Consider the following 20651-nt stretch of genomic DNA (forward strand, 5'->3'; position numbering starts at 1 on the left):
AGACACTTCAAAAGGACTTAAAGCAGGAGAGTCAAAGACCCTGAACTCCTGTAATATCCAAAAGGGAATTATTGGGTGATTTGCAGAGGACAAGTCTATCCTACATCTTGTAGCAATAAAAACAGTGTTGATTGACAACAGCATGGGAATCTGGGGAGACCCTCACAAAGTAATTTTATACATCTTTTCAGAATAAATAGGTAAATGGAAGTCAAGCTTTCTGCCTTGAAGCTCTGCACACAAGACAATGCCAATGGCCACAGATGCAACTGAAGCTTACAATTATTTGCTGTAAGATTATAAATGAGAAGGCTTAGTGTATATGTTTAAATGTCACACAGACAACACATCATCATAGACACTTCTTTTCCTGCCTAAGAACAACACAGAGTTGCTTGGGGTTGGTGAACTGGAGTCATCATAATGACCTTTACAAGTTATTTATACCTACAGTAATTGGTCCTTGAGTGGAATAAACATTTGTGATTCAGAAGGTGTTTATACATCAAATGCCACATAATAAGCCCACTGAATGAACTCTGCTTGCTGAGTAACCATCTGAAGAACAGCCTTGGTGGAGTCCTACTAGAATCAGCCACAAGACTATTGGGGGGATCATTAGAACACAATGTCCTTTCATCTAGATCAATGGTTCTCAAAGTGGGGGCCCTCCTCCTGCAGCAGCAGCATCACCTGGAAACTTATTAGAAATGCAGATGATCAGGTCCCTTTCCAGGTCTACTGAATTAGAAACACAAGCAGTAGGGTTTAGTAGTCTTTAACAAGCCTTCCAAGTGATTCTGATGCATGTTAGAGTTTAAGAACTCCTGGGTTAGATTCTAAAGTCCATTTTCTTCACCCAGCAGCTCTTCCCTCAGGAAGACAGCATCAGGATACCATTTCTTCACATTACGAGCAGATGGAGTTCATTGGAATTGTACCTCTTTTTTCTGTAGTTGATTATATCCAACAGGGTACAGAAGAAAAGTAAGCTGACTAGTGACAGGATGTATTTCTCAATCTAGTCTCTGGTTAATAGACCACTACCACACATAACAAAGAATCTATTCAGTGCTGAATAACTGACATATAATATTATTAAAACCTTTTCTTGGTATACTTTAATTTTGGGATGAATAAGAAAATGATCCAAGATTTTACAGGGTGTCAGAGGTACTAATATGATTAGCTCTGTTGGGAAAGCACGAAGTGTCAATTAATAGAGATGTCCAAATGACCGAAGACCTGATCAGTCATTTCATACTATATTTCTAAAACACCACATCATCTGTCACCCTAGACATCCCTCTTCCTCCTTTATCCCTCAGGCCACCCACTTTGTTAGGAATGACATCTATCTTATTGCCTATCAAACTGTGTCATCCTTCAGGTGAGCCTGGTTATCCCACAATACATATTCATGCAAATGTTACTTTTCAAGAGCTCTGAACATGGTCAGCATTCACTCTGCTAATTAAACCAATGGTAAAAAACATGGGCTCAGGGGACTTAGGCATTGAGTCCCACAGTGTGTCACTGATGAATCAAGGACTGTCATCTCTAATCAAAATCTTGCTTCCTTTCTTCCTTTAGAGTATGCAATGATTGATGCTTATTTTTTATTTATGAATATGTCTTATTAACTTGGTGCAAAGACATATGAAATGAGTAGAAATAATTTTTCCCCCCTGAATAGCCCTTGGGAAAGAAAGCAATGATAGAGAGGCATTCCCCTCCCTCCCAAAGCAATTCTAGGTTTCCTCATTTTTCCCTACTGCTATGCTCCTTGAAATGAAGAGCAGAGCAGATGTCTCCTTTTCCCAAGATACAGCTCTATACAGTGGTGAGAGAGACAGAGATCCACTATTTCTCAAGTTATGGTTGGAGTAGAATAGATGTATAAATATTCAGAACTGTCACAATTGGGCCTGGCATCCTTTGGAGTTGAGAAGCAACACTTGGGCTAGCATTTGCCTGTAGATATTTCGGCCGTTTTTTAAACTTTTCCAAAGCCTGCTCTATTGCTCAGGTCCTGCTTTAGTAACAAGCTGTGACTCATTTGGAATCATGAGTGGGCAGAGGAAAAACAAGGTTGGAAATAATTTTCTGCTAGTGTCAAAGGGGAGAGAGGGTGAGATGAGGTAAAGGGGATGGGGAAAGGCTAGCTAACAAATTTCATATAGGACTGTGGAACGCTGAGGCATCTTGGCAGTTTCTTCACCTGTTCTGAGAACACTAGTCTCCACTGTATTCTAGTTCAGTAAAGAATTTTATTAGCAGCCTTATTTTGTCCTGTGATCACTTTTGGGGGCAGTGTGCTTCTCTTATGTGAGGTAACAAGAAGCAAGTGGGGATGAAGCTGCTGTAGCTCAGCACTCTGCATACTTAAAGAAAAGAACAAAGAGTGGCATGTCCCTGCTCTCCTAGAACTCTTCTCCCTTAGGATCTCATCATGGAAGTGTAAGAAAAGGGACTCGAAATAAACGGAATCACTGTGAAGTTCAGCCATTGACTAGTACTATACATCAATGTTTTAACAAAATTCTGGTTCTGATTAGGATGGATTCTGACTTAAAATGGTTCACTATGGATTTCCCCCCCGCCTTTTTCTTAAAATTGATTAAGTCTACGGACTGGTAATTTTTGCTTCAGGTTTCAACATTGTAGTTCCTTCTAAGTCAAGGTTAAAGACTCCTACTGAAGATTTTCTTTTCTATTCCATTTTCCTTAAGCAGAATCACAATTAATCCAGGTATGAAGGACCCTTCCACTCACCCTCCAAAACAGGACTTAGAACCTGCCCAGGATTTTTGTTCTAGTATTTACTGGTTGTGTTCCAATAAAACTTTATTTGCAAATATAGCTGGGGACCAGATTTGCCCTGTGGCCATAGTTTGCCAATCCCTGTTATAGAACTTGCTGCATCAAAGATGCAGTTAAATTCTCTCTCTTGCATAATGTTAATTCCTTCTGATGCTTTCTTATCTCTTGTCCTCCATGAAGATGGAGAATATGTGGTCAGTATGCTTAAAAACACAGGCTGTCCTTGAAGAAGAGAATTAACCAGGTTATTAGTGTGAATATGCCCCTCTGGTGTTCATCTGGAAGAAGGACTGCAGAAAAGTAATCAGACCACCAGGAGCAGAGAAGAAATGAATCCTAAGGCAGACAAGAGACCTCAAAGTCTTAGTATGGAGGGATTTGGACATCAACCACACAGTTTCCTCATTTTATAGAAGAAACCAAAGCCTCGTGATGACAAAATCCTGCACATGCTCACTTGTTCCCTAAGTTAGTCCCTTACTCTAACCTCTTGGCCCTTCTCAGACCATATAAAATAGTGCTGCAGGGATGCTGCCTCCTGACTATGCCACCTTCCTGGTTACTCTCCTCTCAGAACATGGAGTTCATTGAGATCTCCGTGAAAAGATACTTACTAGATCTCTCCCTGGGGGTTTTGGTGTTGAAGACTGAGAGAGGATTATAACGGTTGAGGGTGGGCTCCAGGAATGCCACTGGAATAGCAGCTGCCAGTGAAGCCAGACATTCTCCAAGGGCAGGACGTTGCCTGTAAACACAGAAGTCCATTTAGAAATGGTGCCACCCACAAGCTGGCCCCAGGCACTGGTGGACCCCTTCCCTACAGATGAATTCACTGGACATCTGGGGGTTGTCCAGGTTGCATGCACTCTTCCCTTCCCCAGCCCCCATCTTTCTCCAGACACTAACAGTTTGCAATGGTCACTCTGCTTGGAACCTAGTTCTTAACTGGCTAAGATGATGTGATACGTTGTGTAGCTTTGCTACTCTATCCCAGAACGCCTCAAAGTAAGTTCTGCTGGCGTCCAAATTGAGATTTATCCCTCCTGTTTTCAAAACGCTTTGAAATTTTCAGTATAATTTATCTGTTCTCTGCTACAGATGGAGACCATGACCACTAGTAGAAACAATAAGACACAAAATAAAAGACCTGCCTTGCAATAGAAACAACAGGCCCTGAGGTATATTGCTAGATTTAGAGGAAAGACATCTAATAGCTATTACTCCTCTTCTTCTCTTCCACAAATTTTACAGTGCAAACTATGTATAAGCTCTGGCTTTAGGTCTTTAACAAGAAAGCAAACAAAAGCAAAATGGTTGGGATTCCAAGTTCAGATTCCAAGTTCTTCAAGTGAGAGTGACTGAGTCTGCAAGTGTAAATGCAGGGAATCAGCCTCTGCTGGTTAAAGCAGAGCTATGGCTGAAAGGGCGCTTCTATTTCCCACATCTGGGCCTAACTGCTTGTGAGATAATACTGTGTCAGTACCAGGTCAAAGGCTCCTGTATGGGGGCTGACATCTATTGCTTTTTGTTGAATGAGAGACCAGAGTCACCCGTTTCCCACCCATCAACATCACCTCTCAGACGGTGACTGGCATCCAGAGCATCTATGACTACCTTATAAGTTACATGTGATGTCAATTTCTAATAAAGAGGACATTTATTTTTAAGTAAATCATTAATGTGGAACCTCTGTTAGACCACAATAATGACTGGAAATGTAGACAGTAGGTCTAAAATGAAGATTCGGCATCGAAGCCCATCTCCCACCTCATTTTGTTTTTCTCTGTGACTGATCGTCACACTTTGAGCACTGATGCCAACTAGATGGACATCTACCAGTCCAGTCCCCTGCTCCTTAGAGGATGTCATAGGACCACCATGGAGACATCTGCCAGCTGGAGGGGTGCACTTGGAGCCAAGGGCCAGTGCTTACCCCAATACTGCAATTCTGTGGAAATAGAAATGCTTTCAACCCTCAGGGCTCCCTTCAGATCCCCAGTGGGACCTGTACCCAACACTTTATGTTAATTACTCCTCACTGTGACAAGAGACAACTACTTCAGCAGCACCAAGAGGCCAGAACGTCAAAAGCATAGATCTGCTGAGAGCAGATAATAAGCATTTTCTATGGGGGTACAAAGAGACATTTTTTTTCACTGAAGAATAAGTCTTAACCTTAACCTTTGTTCTCGAGGTGGTGGAAGTTCTTTTTCACTCTAAAGATAGAATCTGTGTTTTGTATAGAACGCTGACGAAATGTGATAATAAAACAGGTTTATGGACTAATCATAAGCATTAGAGGCAACCTGAAATTTCATTACAACAGAGAAATAGACATATTGGAGTTGAATTAAAACGTGATCTTAACTGGTATTGAACAAAATGACCGGACAAGACCATCTGGGATAGAATTGGAATCTGTAAGCCTGGGGACATACATCTCTGCTTGAGATGCAAGACTAATCTGATGGACTAGCAAACTGAAGGAGGGAGAGAGTAGCTGACTGCAGAAAGCTGTGTATTCTCTGGAAAATCCAGGGTTTTTTTTTCTTTTTAATTTTTAAAAATTTTTATTTTATTCCACCCAGTTTTCAAGTTTCCAAATTTATGTTTTAAAAGTGATCTTTTTAATTAGAAAATAAAAATGAACATACAGGATTTTATTGTTTATATTCTTAGATTTGGCTTTTAGGGAACTAGCTGACAACTTCTTTGGCCTTGAAGCATTTGAGTACTGATAAGTTTCAAATCAGTCCCTAAGGAGCAACAGTGGATTGACTGGTCTTCAGTCAGGCTGTCACTTCCTAGGTAATGGCACAGCCTTGACCTTTTGGTAAATGTTGCACTGTTGAAATCCTACCCGTGTCTGCTCCAGGAGCAGAACACCACCCTTGTACCATGCAGATCCTACTGTGCCCTGTGTATCACTGCTGCCCTGGTTTTTCCTAGAGGCATGTCAGAGATGGGATAGGTGGTGTCCCCGAAAAGCTCATGTGTGAGCCAAATGCAAAAAAGCATTCAGAGATGAAATGATCAGTTAATGAGAGTTGTGATTTATTCAGTGGGTTAATCCACTTCAATGGATTAACTGGGTGGTAACTATAGGCAGGGAGGTGTGATTGGAGGAAACAGATCACTGGGGCATGCCTTTGGGGTTTATGTTTTGTCCCTGAGAGTGGAGCTCATGCTCTGCTCTGGGTTGTCATGTCTTGAGCTGATTTCCTCCACCACGTCCTTTTACTATGATGTTCTGCCTCCCCTGGACCCCAGAGCTATGGCTTCAGCTGACCATAGACTGAATTTTTGAAACTGTGAGCCAAAATAAACGTTTCCTTTTCTAAGTTGTTGGGTCTTCCAGTCATAGCGAGGCAAAGCTGACTAAACCAGGAGGGTAGGGAAGGAGACTGAGCAGGCTGCTGAGATCTGGGTTCACTTCTGAGTAGGTCGCAACCCAGACCTGTTTCCCCATATTTCCTTCTCATTTTCCTTTTTTGCTGAGTTAAGCCTGACAGGACAGGCCTGACAAAAGGGGCACCATTTTAACTTCAGATGGGAATGGCCAATACCTTCAATGACTACTAAGACCAGAGAGGGCCTCCATACATCTGGTATGAGGATCCACAGGGACCATGTTTTCAGGTAACAGTTTCACTGCTTTTACCAACCATAGTGGCCAGGGAGAAAAAGGGTGTTTCTTCTCTTTGGTTTTACCTTTGAGGAGGAGGGGAAAATAAGGACATGGTTTGTGAAGGAAACTCTATAGTGATCCTTGAAGAAATGTGATCAAAACCACTATCTTAGCTGGGTATGGTGGCACATGCCTGAAATCCCAGCAACTGGGGAGGCTGAGTGAGGCAGGAGGATCAAGTTCAAAGCCAGCCTCAGCAACATAGGGAGTGCCTAAGTAACTCAGTGAGACCCTGTCTCTAAATAAAATACAAAAAAGGGCTGGGGATGTGGCTCAGTGGTTAAGCGTCTCCGGGTCCAATCCCTGGTACCACCACTACCAATAAACAAACAAACAAAAACAATAAAACCCCCATAACCTTATGGACTAACCAAAAGGTTAGATTCAACCCCAAACTTCATTATGAAAGAGAAATAGACACATTTGAGTTGTGCCACACAGAGCACTGAGGAGAGAAAGTCTAGCGGGGAATCAGGGATGACAAGGGTAAGATCTCAAATCTGACAGCAAATTTTATTTGGCACAGGGACAGACAGGCAAAGGAAACAGTCTGTCCTGAATTGCCTTGATGCCAAATTGACCCATTCTTCTTTTTCTCTCACCAAGATTAAAGTCGTGAAAGTAGGTTTTTGGAAAGCTAGTTAGCCAAGAAAGCAAGCCTTGGGGGCAGAGGACAGTTGGTAAGTCTCAGTTCTCCAGTGCTACACTGACAGGGACATGGCCCTGTCCTCTCTGATATTAATTACTGACAAATCTGAGTCTCACCATGCTCCTCAAAAGGGCATTTTCTAGTCCAGAGCACACAATGATGCTAATTAGCTGCTCAGCCAAGAGAGATACACAACAGTTCTCAGATACACAACAGTTCTCGTAGCCTTAGCTGCGGTAAAAGCCAAGCCCAGAAATCTGCCAATTAATGTTCCTGGCAGTAAAATACCTGAGTGAATAGCCTCAGCCCCCAGGCACTAAGCTAGGCAACTGGCCTGCTCTTACAATGCTTCTTAGGTTATTAGTGCACCCCCAGGGGGCAGTGTGGTATGGGCTGAGCTTCCAAACTGGGCAGGGGCTGCCAAGACAGCCCACAGCAATTCAAACATAAGTTTATCACTGGATGAGGAAACTCCCCTTTGTTTTTTCTTCAGTTCTTATTACCTAGCATAATATTTTTCACATACTAGGTACTTGGTCAATGGTGAAAGATTGAAGAGGGTTCAATTCGTATTTCAGTATTTATTACTTACTAACTTATCAAGTAGCAGGCTTTCCTTCTCAAACTCTCAATTTTATTCCCATGAATCTTGATGAAAATGGATCTGTCAAATGTCTATTGTTAGGAACATAGCTAGGACAAATCATCATCACAACAATGTCTTATACACATGGTGCTTTCCAATTTTGAAAGTTGTATCATGTATATTTCAGAGAATGCTAACATATAGCAGAGACATAGAAACCAGTGATGGTGGTGGGCAGGGGGAGATGGTCCAAGATACTATTAGTAACCTTAGGGGTATAGGGAATATGTATTATGTCCAATCAGAAATAATTAGAGGGAGCTAGGCCCAATGAAAGGAATATCTTTAAAGTGTGATGGAGAAAACAGTTTTAATTCAAAATAACACTGGGATTAAATGATTCAATATAATCATGTTCTGAACTTAGTTTTTTCAGCAAACTGTCACCAAATACTCTTTTAAAGTAATTGAAGAATCTCCATATTAAAGAACACCAATATCCGGCAAGATTCAATGCATAAAAGCCTTTATCCTTCTCTGAAATTTTGTATCTGAAAATCTCACTAGTCAATGACATGTTCAATATTGTCTCAACTAGAAGATGTTCTACTACTCCATTTTAGTGACTTTTCCTCTCTGCAGCCGACCATGTCACCACGGTGTTGGAAATCTTTTCTAGCCACAAGCACACTGCAGGTATAACTGGACCAAATATTCAGTGATTCCCATGCAACCTTAAAGATGTTCATTAATCAAGAAAAATTCAGTGATAGAGAAATGCTGGATTTATTGCACTTTCCTCCCTAAATCCAATAAGAAATGAGGGAAAAAATTGGGAAGAAATCTGGATCTACACTGAAATTAGAATATGTGTGATAACTTCAAAGTATGAACCAGAGGATATGGAAGTGAAAAAAATGTGGAAATCTCTGGAAGTAAATATGGAGGTTTTGAAAGGCTAAAAGTTGAGTTTTTGCCTTAATCATGAAGATTCAAGGCATCAGTGGGCCCTGGTAAACCTGGTGGATTACACGGGTGCAGCCAACTTCCAATTTGCAAAGTGGCAGACAGGGCAGAGAAGGGAAGAGGAGACCTGCTACCTGACATTTCTGTGACCTATGCTCCTAGCCTGGAGCAGCCCTGGAGTGCAGGGCAGGAAAGAGCTGTAGCTGCTGACTTGAGCTCTACACAGCGGATACATTCCATCACTAGGCCAAGGTCCTAAGACTGTGGAACGTGCTGAGCTTTTCACCCACCTCTCACCTGGGCCAGCTGTTTACTTTTGTTGGGGTAGGGCATCAGAGGCTGAGCATAGGTACATTGCTAATGCTAAAGACACTGCTAATTTAGTGAGAAACGGTCAGCCCGAGCCAGCTTCTCAGATTGCTGTTTCTTCCCTGTTCATTCTCCTCCACTTTAATGCTCACCACCTCTCCTTACTTGAGACCCAGCAATGTACCTACCAATGGAAAAATAATTGAGACACATAAGTCAGAGGAAGAATTATCTAGAGAAAAAAGTGCAGAAAAAAATTTCTCTATACATTCATAGAAAACAAACAAAAAGAATCAGTAACATGAAGGAAGTTTGAGAAAAATCATACACATGCAAAACAGTAAAGAATAATTAGCTAAAAAGTTACTTGGGCTTGCAATCCCAGTGGCTCGGGGAGCTGAGCAGGAGGATCCCAAGTTCAAAGCCAGCATCAGCAATGGCAAGGTGCTAAGCAACTCAGTGAAACCCTGTCTCTAAATTAAATACAAAATAGGGCTGGGGATGTGACTCAGTGGTTGAGTGCCCCTGAGTTCAATCCCCAGTACAAAAAAAAAAAAAAAAAGAAAAAGAAAAATTTCTTGGGAGGAAATAAGAGCTGTGGAGGATTAAGGAAAAATATACATTATAACTGAATGACAGGTAAGAAAAAAACCAAACCCAACAACTATACTATAGTTTGGATCTGGAATGTCCTGCAAAGCCCAGTGTATTGAAGGCTTAGCTGCCAGCTGTTGGAGACATGAGATCCTTAAGAGGCAGGGCCTAATGGGAGGTTCCAGGCCACCGCAGGTGTGCCCTCTAAGAGGACAGTGGGATGCCTGCTCTTCTCTTTCTGCTTTCTGGCCCCATAAGGTGAGCAGTTTGCTTCACCATGTGCTTCCTGCCATGATGTTCTCATCACAGGCCTAAAAATAATTAGACAAAGCAACCATGAACTGAAACCTCCAGAACTATAAGCCAAAATAAAACTTTCGCCTTTTTAGGCTGATTATCTTAGGTATTTTGTTACTGGGATAGAAAGCGAACCCAAGCTATATAATAAAATGAAAATTTCCTGAAGTAATGAAACACATAATTCTGAAGAATTAAGGGGCATATGAAATTCTGGAAGGAAGTAGGGGGGACATATCATACTGAAGTTAACATTCTTCAAAACTGAGGAACCCTACGCATGGCCATTTCCTCCCTGACTGCAAAGTCATGTGTAAGTGGAATAAATCCCCTGGTCCAGGCCACATGCCTGGTCAGAATACAAAGAAGAGATTTCTATGTGCATTTGAGAGAAGAGAACAATGACTCAAGGATTTTATGCCATGGAAACTGTTCACACCTAAAAGTCAAGGAATGTTATTCTAAAATATGCAAGAACTCAAGAGTATCTAAGAGCTCTTGCAGAAATAACTCCTTCATGATTTATCTAGCCAGTCAAAAACAAATCAAAATAAAAAACTTAGCAATGGGCAAGTTCTGGTTCAAAAGCAAAAGTAATGTACCAAATAAATTTAAAACAAATTAAGGTAAACATCTCTGGGATTATTGGTTCTAGAACAGAATGTAAATGACATAATAAATTTTATAGCAAAAATGGAAAAGTAGAAAGGACAAGAGGTGGTTAGAAATATCAGTGTATCAAATTTGCTCATCTTTTAAAGTAGGAAATTTATGGATATTGTATCTAAATATTAAAAATTTTTAAAATGAATTGTATGATAAAGAAATTCAGCTTTTAGTTTTATCCAGTAAGTTGCAAAGCTATATGGATGTTATGATCTCTTGTGCAGAACTGGACTTAGAAGAGGCCTATACTGGTACATACCCAACACTCTAGAGGCTTCCTTTGGGAACTGGGTCTAGGTACAGGGAATTCTGGGGTGAAGAAATGGTAGACTCTTGACTTTACATACTTTTATACTGTTTTGTTTGTTTTTCTGAATAAACATGGCTTTCTTTCACAATAATATCAAAGAAACAAAAATCAACAGGGCCAACAACACAACTCTAGGATTTTAAATTCCCAATTCTTCAGTTGCTTGGTCAACCATCAGATTCAATAGGGGCAAGCCTGGACCTAGGGACTTCACCCACAGAGTTCAAAACACAAGCACAGATATTCACAGTGTAGTAGACACATAATAAGCTTTCAGTGAACACATGAATCAAGTACAAAAAGTCAGATGAGGAGGAGTCTCTCTGGTTTGATATTTCAGACCAGAAATATCTTTGTCTTTTCTTTTTCCCCAAAGCATGTATAAATTTTACAAAAAAAAAAAAAAAAAATGTACAACACACACACACACACAGATGAATGTACATATATACATGTAACCTGAGAGAATAAGAACTGAGAAAATATTTGCAGATGATCAATGAGAGAAATGAATTCAAAATACCTTCCCTAAGTTGAAATTCAGTATTAACTAGAAAAAAATTCATATTCATTCTCTTGATAGTTTGGAATAAAATATGGTTAAAACTTTTTTCTGCCCATGACAAAACTATACTTTACGTAAAACAGTAAGAAACGCTAGGTAATTGTAAGGACTTAAAAATCATAAAGCAAGTTTAGTTATTAGTTCCTCAACTATTTTTCTTTCTCCTCCCCCCTCCCCCAATACTGGGGATTAAACCCAGGGGCACTGTACCACTGAGCTATATCTTCAGCCTCTTTTATTTTTTATTTTGAAGAGGATCCCCCTAAATTGCTCAGACTGTCCTCTAACTTGCCAGTCCTCTTGCAAGTCAATCTCCTGAGATGCTGGATTATAGGTGTGCACCATAATTTATTGAATTTGAGGCTGTGATTATGATAAAATAGATATTTCTTCCATCGTTTTTAGTTATTAGTCCATGATCTTAATTTATTAGTTCTTTATTTCTTGAATTTATGTCAATTTCGTCATGAAATAAGGACCTAATGTTAGTTTGATTAAACCAGCATAAACAGGCAGCAAATGAAGTGGATGCCAACGAGCAGATTTTTAGATGAAGTGATTTTAAGCACAGACTGAATTCCTTCAAGCTCGCTTGTAAGAGAGGGCAAGGGAGAAATCTTCCAAGGATAAGACTGAGGGCAAAGTTCTGTTAATACTGTGTTTCTGCTCTAGTCTTACTTCCAGACTTAAACAAAACAGCACAACACCAGCATTTGATGCTGAAAAGCAAGGGGTCACCAAGGCCTCTGCTGCGGCAGGCAGATTAGAGACAGAGTAGGAACCCAGACACCTCTGCAAATAAGCTTGTTAAGATTTAAGATTGTTGAGCAGTGTTTCTGCTACCCCAGTGTGCACTTGTTTAAAACTGTAGCTAATCTGACAGCTGAGAACAGCAAAGGTCTGGGGCTGTATCACACAGAAACTCATTAAACACTGAAGCTACTGCCACCTATCCCTTGGGCGTCCCAGCCAGCTATAACCACAGGACTCTGGAAGCTGTTTGGGAGCTGTGATTATGAAGAAATAGACATATCCTCAGTAGGTTTTGGTTAGCTTGGCTTTATTGCTCCTCTGGTCACACACACTGACCAGCTCCCTCCCTAGAAGTCATCAGTATCAAGAGCTTCCTTAGGCCTCTTTATATTGCCATGGACATTTCATAACCCAAGCTCAAAATCCCCATTTCAGATCAGTAAACACTTTAGTTTTACTGGATTGAAAAGGCAATTGCGTTTATAAGACCACAGGCGACATTTTTCTGAACCCAAATGTGTTCCCCTCTTTGTTCACTAATTACCTTTCAACATAGATGTTTTTTCCTGTCCCGAGGGAGTAGAGGCTGCACAGTATGTGGTAGCATGAAATCTGCACATCACTCACTGAAACAAAGAAGAGATGTCATTATCACACATCAGTCCCAGCTCTACCTCCTGCACATGGAATGCTCCATAGAGGAAAAAAAAATGTTCAGGCATCAGTCAAGAGCAAAAGAGCCCTCTTTTTCTCTCTCTCTCTCTTTAAACATTTGTAGCCTTTTTCTACCCATATTTTCTTTTGCTAGTTGCTGAACTGGGAGAGAAAACACTGATGGGCAAACCTCCTCCACGGAACCATCCCAGTTCCCTTGTGGGGCTTCTGATGAGGATCCTGATATCTTTCAGGGAAAGGAATATGTGAGCAATAGAACCTTCCATAAGGAAACTTTTTTTTCAGTAGAAGGAGATGTTATAGTCAAATGTTTTCAAGTGTAATATTTTCTTCCTTTGGAAGAAAAAAATGCAGAAAACTTGAAGCTTCCATGAGCCTTTTGCTCATTTCCTAGGAAGGAACAATCAGCCCTACCTTCTTCAAAGATAGAACAAACTTCCTTAAATCAGCTCATCCCGAATTCTAGGCTGGATGCTTTTCAAAAGGAAATTCAATTGTGTCATGATTCTACCATTTTTTCCTAAGGGAAGGGTATTTTAGTTTAGGAGCACAGAGTTTAATCTGCTGGCTACAAGCCCCTAAACATGTCTGGATCTCATACCTAGGCTAGGAATACTTTAGCACAACCAGAATTAACTCCCCCAGTTTGATTTTCAGTTGTTCGGGGATTTGGAAGATACAGAAATTGAAAACTGGTTAAATTAAATCATACGCCAATATTTAAAGTGCAAAACTAAAGCCTGGTGACAGAAAATTGGCAAAGCAGGTAGGGGGTGGAGCTGGACACAGGCTAAATGCAAAGTAAAGTAAAACCACTTGGCTTTGGTGTCCTTCTGAAGGCTCAGATGATGAAATGTTAGCATCTTTCCATTGCTCCTGGTACCTTTGAATAAATTAAGGCTTCTTAACAGGAAAAATGGTGTCTGAAAATCCCTAGAAGCAAATGTACATCTCATGCTGTATTACTCAGATAACCTTTCAAATTAAGCGGCATTATAATAGCTGAGAGTTAGAATACCAGGTGGGAAATTTTGGTCCAGAATAAAAATGGGAAAAGATTAAATATTATATAATCAAATAAAAGAAGTTATTCCCCTCCAAGACTTTGTCACCTCACTTTTTTTTTTTTAAATCTAAGAAGTAAAAAAAAGTATGAAATAATTATTGCTTGATTCTGCCCTTAAGATCTACACAAGTGACTGGGTCGTACACTTCCCTCTGTGACCGTGTGTGTAGAAATCTATAACAAAGAGCAGTAGGACTCACGGAGCAGATCCACCCCAAACTGGTGCTGGGCAACATGCTCAAAGATGGATGTCAGGATGGGGAGCAGAGCCACGGTGGTGTAGTTGATGTTCTGAGAAACACCTTTGATCTGTGTTCTGGAATGGGTAAACTTCCCGAGCTTCAGGTTTTCCGAAGTCTTCTCTAGGTCTTCTGCAGCATTTTCAAAGAATGCTCGCAACCCAGCCTTCACCAGCTCTGAGCCTGACTTCATGACAGTCCTGCAAGGAAACAGTGTTCAAAACCAGAAGTATAATCTGAACTTTTGGCCAACCCCCTTTGCGAGAGTGGTAACTTGCAATGCAACCTGGGCAGACATTAGACATTCCAGTCACCTGAAGACACTGTGTCAAGAGAAACGAAGAATAGTTAGCATCCAGGAAGATACCTGGAACACAGAAGTCATGGGCTAGTGATTGAATGGTGCCCTTGTTTGAGGGAACCATTGCTCAACTTTTCAGGATTTGAGAATGACTTAGAATGAAAGCGATGTTGGTCACCTGCTGGCTACTGAACTTTACACCTAGTGAAAAAGATGGAAGGTGAACTTTTCTTGCAGCTCACTGTGGGATAAGCAACCTTTATGACTATTTAGACACGATTCCTTCTGATGCAGAATCTCTGGGGTGGGGAGGGAAGGAGGGAAAGAAAGGACGGAAAGAATGGACAGGAACCAAGGAAATAAGTCAGCTGAAGCTTGGGTCTCTGTTTGCAGGGAAGTCCTAGGTTGGGTGAGGGGAGAAAACAGGAATGCCTAGTCCTTTAAAACAGCTTAAAAATTAAACAGCTTAATTAAACCACTGGGATACAGGGGAGATGTTGAAATGTGACCTGTGGGAATGAAGGCTATGGGCACCAGAGTCCTCTGCTCAAAACTTAGAATTGTAACAAAATCTATAAGTCAACTATAGTTTCCCATTCAGAAGATTATGACAGCTTTGCTTCAAGGCCATAAAAGATGCTTTTTATCTACAGCATTTCCTGATAATCATTCAATCTGCCAGGAAAATAAAAACAAGGAAATATAGTCAGTAGTGAGGCTTGCTCTGGATCATTAAGTATTTTTCATGTCTTATCTTCCTAACTTCTAATCATAGGTTTTGTTAGGAAATATTATTTTTTTCCTTTCTCTCTCTCTCTCTTTTTTTTTTTTTGTTAGTACTGGGGATTGAACCTAGGGGCAGTCTACCACTGAGCCACATTCCCAATCCTTTTTATTTTTTGAGACAGGTCTCCTTAAGTTGTTGAGGCTAGTCTCAAACTTGCAATCCTCCTGCTGTGGCCTCCCGAGTTGAGTCACTGGTATTATAGGTGTGCTCCACTGTGCCTGGTGGGGAATGATGTCTTAATACTTCCTTTAAAAATTTTTTTTGTTTGGACTCTTGCCAAGGCTTTATTTTGCATTTTTTAAAACTGGGACTTTCCCAAGCCTTTCTGCATGTTTCTTGTAATAAAGACTCTTCATCCCAGTCCTAAGGGATTTTTGGTCACCTGGGATGTCTTGGTTCCTAGTTCTAGTATCTCTACAACATGTTTTTTTCTCTCATAAACCACAAAATCTATTTTAGTGATTCTTACTCTCCCTTTTTTAAACACAGCCATCAGTGTGTCCTGGCTTTTCATTTTTGGGCCACTCTCCTAGGGTGATGGCTCTCTTCTGTGAGAGGTGCGTCCTTGGGAGGTGCATCCTCCTTCTGACTTTGTGAAGGGCCCTTCTTAATGTGCATTCTAAAGAAAGTTCTGTGTCAGTTCTCACTACTTCTCTCTTTCCTAATCTCATCATTTAATATTTCCATAGTTTACATTTTTGTTTTACTTCCTTTTGGATTCACCCATCTTTCCCCATTGGACACATAGACTACCTTTGTTTCTGATATTGTTAAAAACAAATCTCACTGGCCATTTCTTTAGTAAAAAATATTTTATTTGCTTTGTAACTTGTTATTTATCAAAATAGAAGACACCTTTAGAGACTATAAAGAAAGCCAGAATAGACACAACAAACACACCCCATGGAAATTTATACACCCCATGGAAAACAAACCCCCAAAACACTCTGGAGGCAGAAAAAGAACCTTGACATATACAGGAAGCAGTGTCTCTGGACAGAAGGCCAGAATACTTTCCTCAGGATTGTTGCAGGGGCTTGGTGTTGAGGTAATAAATATGAGCAGCTCTCATTTAACTGAAACCAACTGGGAATCTTAAACCCATGTGTGGAACTGGCTTGCAATCCATTTTTGTAAAGTGTGTTACAAAACAATTCTTTGTGTTCTGATTGACTGCTGGAGTTGGAAGTCAAGGATGGTTGGATGGGCATACCCTCTCAGGTCATGAATTTCCCTTTTCTGGGGTCTTGCCTGTCTTTAAGGTTTCTCTCTGAATACCTGGAAGATAATCTGGGATCAGACCAGAAATGTGCTGAATTTGGTACTATGAAGCACTCCTAAGTGGCAGGTATGGTGACCATCTCCACATTCCTAAGGGTGATTTCGACAGAACATAGGTGAACTGTAATAATCTTTCACTGACTAGACTAAGAGAAGAGGCACTGGAAACAGCTAGGAAGGCAGATACCTTCTTAAGTTTCTTGCCTTCATGGAACAGCAAGGCAAACCTGGGGTATCCTGAGGACAACGCATCACCAAGTAGAGAAACTGGGGCACTCATGGTGGTCCTTGGCCATTCTGAATGTGAGTGATATTGTGCATCTCTCTCAGTATGCTTATGGTCTCATTATCCCTCAGGCAACTGTTTTTTTTTGTGTGTGTGTGTGTGTGTGGGGGGGAAATTAGGTACAAAGTGGCACTTTGCCACATTATATATTTTATCTTCTGAAAGATAAACTTCTCAGGAAAAGAAGACAAGAACTGATCAAATGCTGAGCTGTCTGCTTTGGGCCTGTGCATGTAAATGGCTCTGCATCATGGGAATGAGAAACAGAGAGCACTGACTTCTAGGGTCAGATTCATCTTTGTCCAGAAGAGAAGTCAGACAGGGAGTCTTGAGAAACTATTGGAAAAACTAGCAGACTTACCTTGTGTCAAGTGTCTGAGCTAAGATGTGAAGACAGCTCACCATTGTGGTAGAATCACTCCCTAGGAGAAAAAAAAATCACCTGTGACTCCCGAACCTCTCAGCCTGGCTTGTAAATGCAACCTTCTCTATATGCATAAGCTGTAGCCCAGTATAATTAACCAACAGCACACAGGGTGCCAGGCTTGTGCTTAGGGACAAGGCATTTATCTGCAGCCTGACACAGCCTCTGCTTCATGATGGATATCAGAGGCACAGTTTAACACATCCATTGGTGTGGAAAATCTGAGCTGTTAAAGGGGTAGAGAGGCCATTTATCATGCTTCAGACCCATTTTCTATGGCAAATATAGGTGACATCTTAGTCCCAAGGCTCAGATTGTCTGAGGGAGCCACCAATAAAGGCAAAATACAAGTTTAGGGTCATCACAGAAAGGAATGCAGCCTTCAATGACAATTCACTTACCAAAGAGGGAAATCCTGTGTCTAACAAGAGCAGCAAGTTTGCAGAATAGGCTGAAGCAGGAAAAAAAAATGCAGTTCAGAAAGTCAGAGAGATTCAAGGAATTTGTCCCTCTCACCCACTCCTATAGTATAAAACAGCACAGACGGGCACTCTAGGAAGTTGTGCCATGTTCCTTTGAAGAATCTTTTGGTCATGCTCAGGAAAACATGTGGCTCATGTTGCCTTGTTGGAGAGTCATGTGTGGTACCTTGCAAGCAGCTCCATCCTTGCTAAAAACAATCTCTTTGCCATAGTTACAGTATTTTGTGCTGCCCCTGTGCAAACCACCCTTTGTAGAGAGACCATGAGGTGAAATGTTCACTTGCAGGACATTCAGGAATGAGGATTCTGAATGGAAGCATGGTTTTTCTGTTGCTGCAGTGGACTGTAAACATTTTATGACCTTCAGGTGAGCTGGGAAGCTTTAGTTGGGAGCTGGGCAGGAAGTTAGGATTGGAAAAACGTTATTGGTTAGAGTAGGAAATGAGATTGTGTTAAACAAAAAACATGTTAAGAAATGCATGTTCATTGTCATCTCCCATTAGTTTATGGGTCTGGCCAGGTTGCTGTCCTTGGAAACCAAGAAAGCTCTGTGGCATGTTATGGTTTTGATCCTTCTCCATGTTTTCACCCATAGTTACAGCCATGAAACTCTTAGTAGGTTTGGCTGTGCCTCCTTGCTTGGCTTTTTTCCACAGTGCCTAAAAGAGGGATTTTTGTGCAGACAGAAAGGATCCCCATAAATGTCTTTGAGCATGCCACCAAGAAACCCACCTAGGAGCACTGGGGGGCATCATGTGACCTGTGTTGGTGATGCTCTTGAGAGGAGAGTCCTCAGAACTCTGGTATGGCTAGACAAGAACTTTGCAAATCCTTCAGAAAGCAGTGGAAGAAAAAGAGGGAAAATAGGAAAAACAAAACACCTGTTCAGGCCAGGGGCTTCCATGGTGGGAGGGAACAGACATCATAGCCAGTCTCTCATTCATAACTTGCCCTGGGGCCTCCTGCCTCACACAGGGCAGAGACCTTTTATAAGATAACGCAAACGGAGGCTGCGTACTTCCTACGTGTTGGTGGGGCTGAAACTTGCTTACTTGTAAATGGTTCTCAATTAATGCCCTAGGTTTTCGGGGCTGTCAACTGGAAAATCACAGCCAATTTGTTCTGTGATTAGACATTAGTTTTTGTAGTAGAAATAAGTTGGGCCCCCCTGACCTAGAACTTAAAAGAACTCATTACAAGTTATCAGAAATTGGGTAACCAGCTACTGTGAAATTAAATATGGGCTGCTGCTTACTGATGCAAACTCTTGGAGTTGGGAGAGGACAAACTGTGCTGAGGAATGTGACCTGTGTTGCTGATGCTTGTGGGTACCATGCTCTGCCCATGGTAACCAGGCTGTCTCAGTGCAGCTCTTCCCTGGCCCCTGCTGTGTGTCAGCTTTCTCATCTGTAATCGAATGAGTCTCCCAGTTTTCCAAAATAGGGGTGGATAAACTCAGATATTTCTGGTGAAAATGCTGCAAAGTGGATGGACACATGTTCCGTATAAATACAAAAAACTCTCTCTAGCTGAAGCAGATGGTTGGGTGATTTGATCCTAATACTGATGTGGCTTGCCCACCCCCCACCCCCATCAGAAGTGCTGTCTTGGGCGTGCTAAGGCCAGGACCTGACATTTCCAAAGGCTCCTGGCTGTCCCATGGAGCCCCTGATACAGTGGGAGCATTGCCCTTAGCCTACAGTTAAGAGGGGCCAGAATTCCTGGGCACCTTTCCTCCATGTTAGAGTTTCAAGATAATAAAGGAATACAGGGGAGAGGGTCAGGGACCCCTGATGAATGGCGTCATATGTAGATGAGACAGGATGAGGGCGAAGAATTCAAACCAGAGTAGCCGGCCAACATGAACACGTTCAGGACAGACACGACTGCGTCTGGGGAGGGTGGCAGGCTCACTGATGGATTTGAAAGCTATTTGCAAGGCTGATCAGCTCTAGGTTGTATTCCAGCCACGACAAATGGTGCCTTGTTGAACAAATGTTACATTTCCATGAATTAATAGTCCAAGAAAAAACAGGTGAAGAAAACAGACACATCTGCCCTCTGTTGGATTATCTGAATATCTCACCTAGATTCTCACTTCCTAGCTTCTTAAAATAGACTGATGCATCTGGAAGATATTCAGGAGATCTTTGGTCAGTACTTGATGCTAAGGGCATCTCATTTTGATAGCCTTGGGACTCTCCTGTCACGTAAGAGTGAGAATAAGTAATTACAGCTCAGAAGAAATGGGGATAGAGGCCTGTGTTTCCATTCTTGTCCTTACTACTTGCGTCACTTTGGCACTAAGCCTCTGTTTCTCCCATTTGAAAAGTGAAGATCTTAAAACACAGGTAGTACTTTGAATTTAAAACATCATGAGGTTTCATAATAATACTTACACAAGTGGCCAATAACTCTTGCATAAGAAACATCAAAATAGACTTAAAGACAAGAATCATGACTAACTCAATAGATGCAAAAAGAGCATTTGGTGAAATATAGCATCCATTCATGTTAAAAACACTAGAAAAACTAGGGATAGTAGGAACATATCTCAATATTGTAAAGGCTATATATGTTAAACCCAAAGCCAGCATCATTCTAAATGGAGAAAAATTAAAAGTATTCCCTCTAAAAACTAGAACAAGACAGGGATACTCTCTTTCACCATTTCTCTTCAGCATAGTCCTTAAAACTATAGCCAGAGTAATTGGACAATAGAAAAAATTAAAGGGATACAAATAGAAAAAAAAGAACTTAACTATCCCTATTTACTGATGATATAATTCTATATTTAGAAGACCCAAAAAACTCAGCCAGAAAAATTCTAGAACTCATAAATGAATCCAGCAAAGTAGCAGGATATAAAATTAACACTCAGAAATCAATTCCATCCTTATATAT

General features: G+C 41.1%; 1 protein-coding gene across 1 annotated transcript in view; it reads right to left on the reverse strand.

The window, feature by feature from the left end:
* Ryr3 (ryanodine receptor 3) overlaps positions 1-20651 on the reverse strand; it is a 360681-nt gene that overhangs the window by 67466 nt on the left and 272564 nt on the right. The window contains exons 61-65 of the mRNA XM_071607412.1: positions 17667-17716; positions 17203-17263; positions 14148-14386; positions 12751-12832; positions 3438-3568 (exon numbers count right to left, since the gene is read on the reverse strand). Coding sequence (XP_071463513.1) covers positions 3438-3568; positions 12751-12832; positions 14148-14386; positions 17203-17263; positions 17667-17716 — 563 coding nt within the window. The remainder of the gene's footprint in view (positions 1-3437; positions 3569-12750; positions 12833-14147; positions 14387-17202; positions 17264-17666; positions 17717-20651) is intronic.

The sequence above is a fragment of the Marmota flaviventris genome, chromosome 2 (assembly GCF_047511675.1).
Source record: "Marmota flaviventris isolate mMarFla1 chromosome 2, mMarFla1.hap1, whole genome shotgun sequence".
NCBI classification, from domain to species: Eukaryota; Metazoa; Chordata; class Mammalia; order Rodentia; family Sciuridae; genus Marmota; species Marmota flaviventris.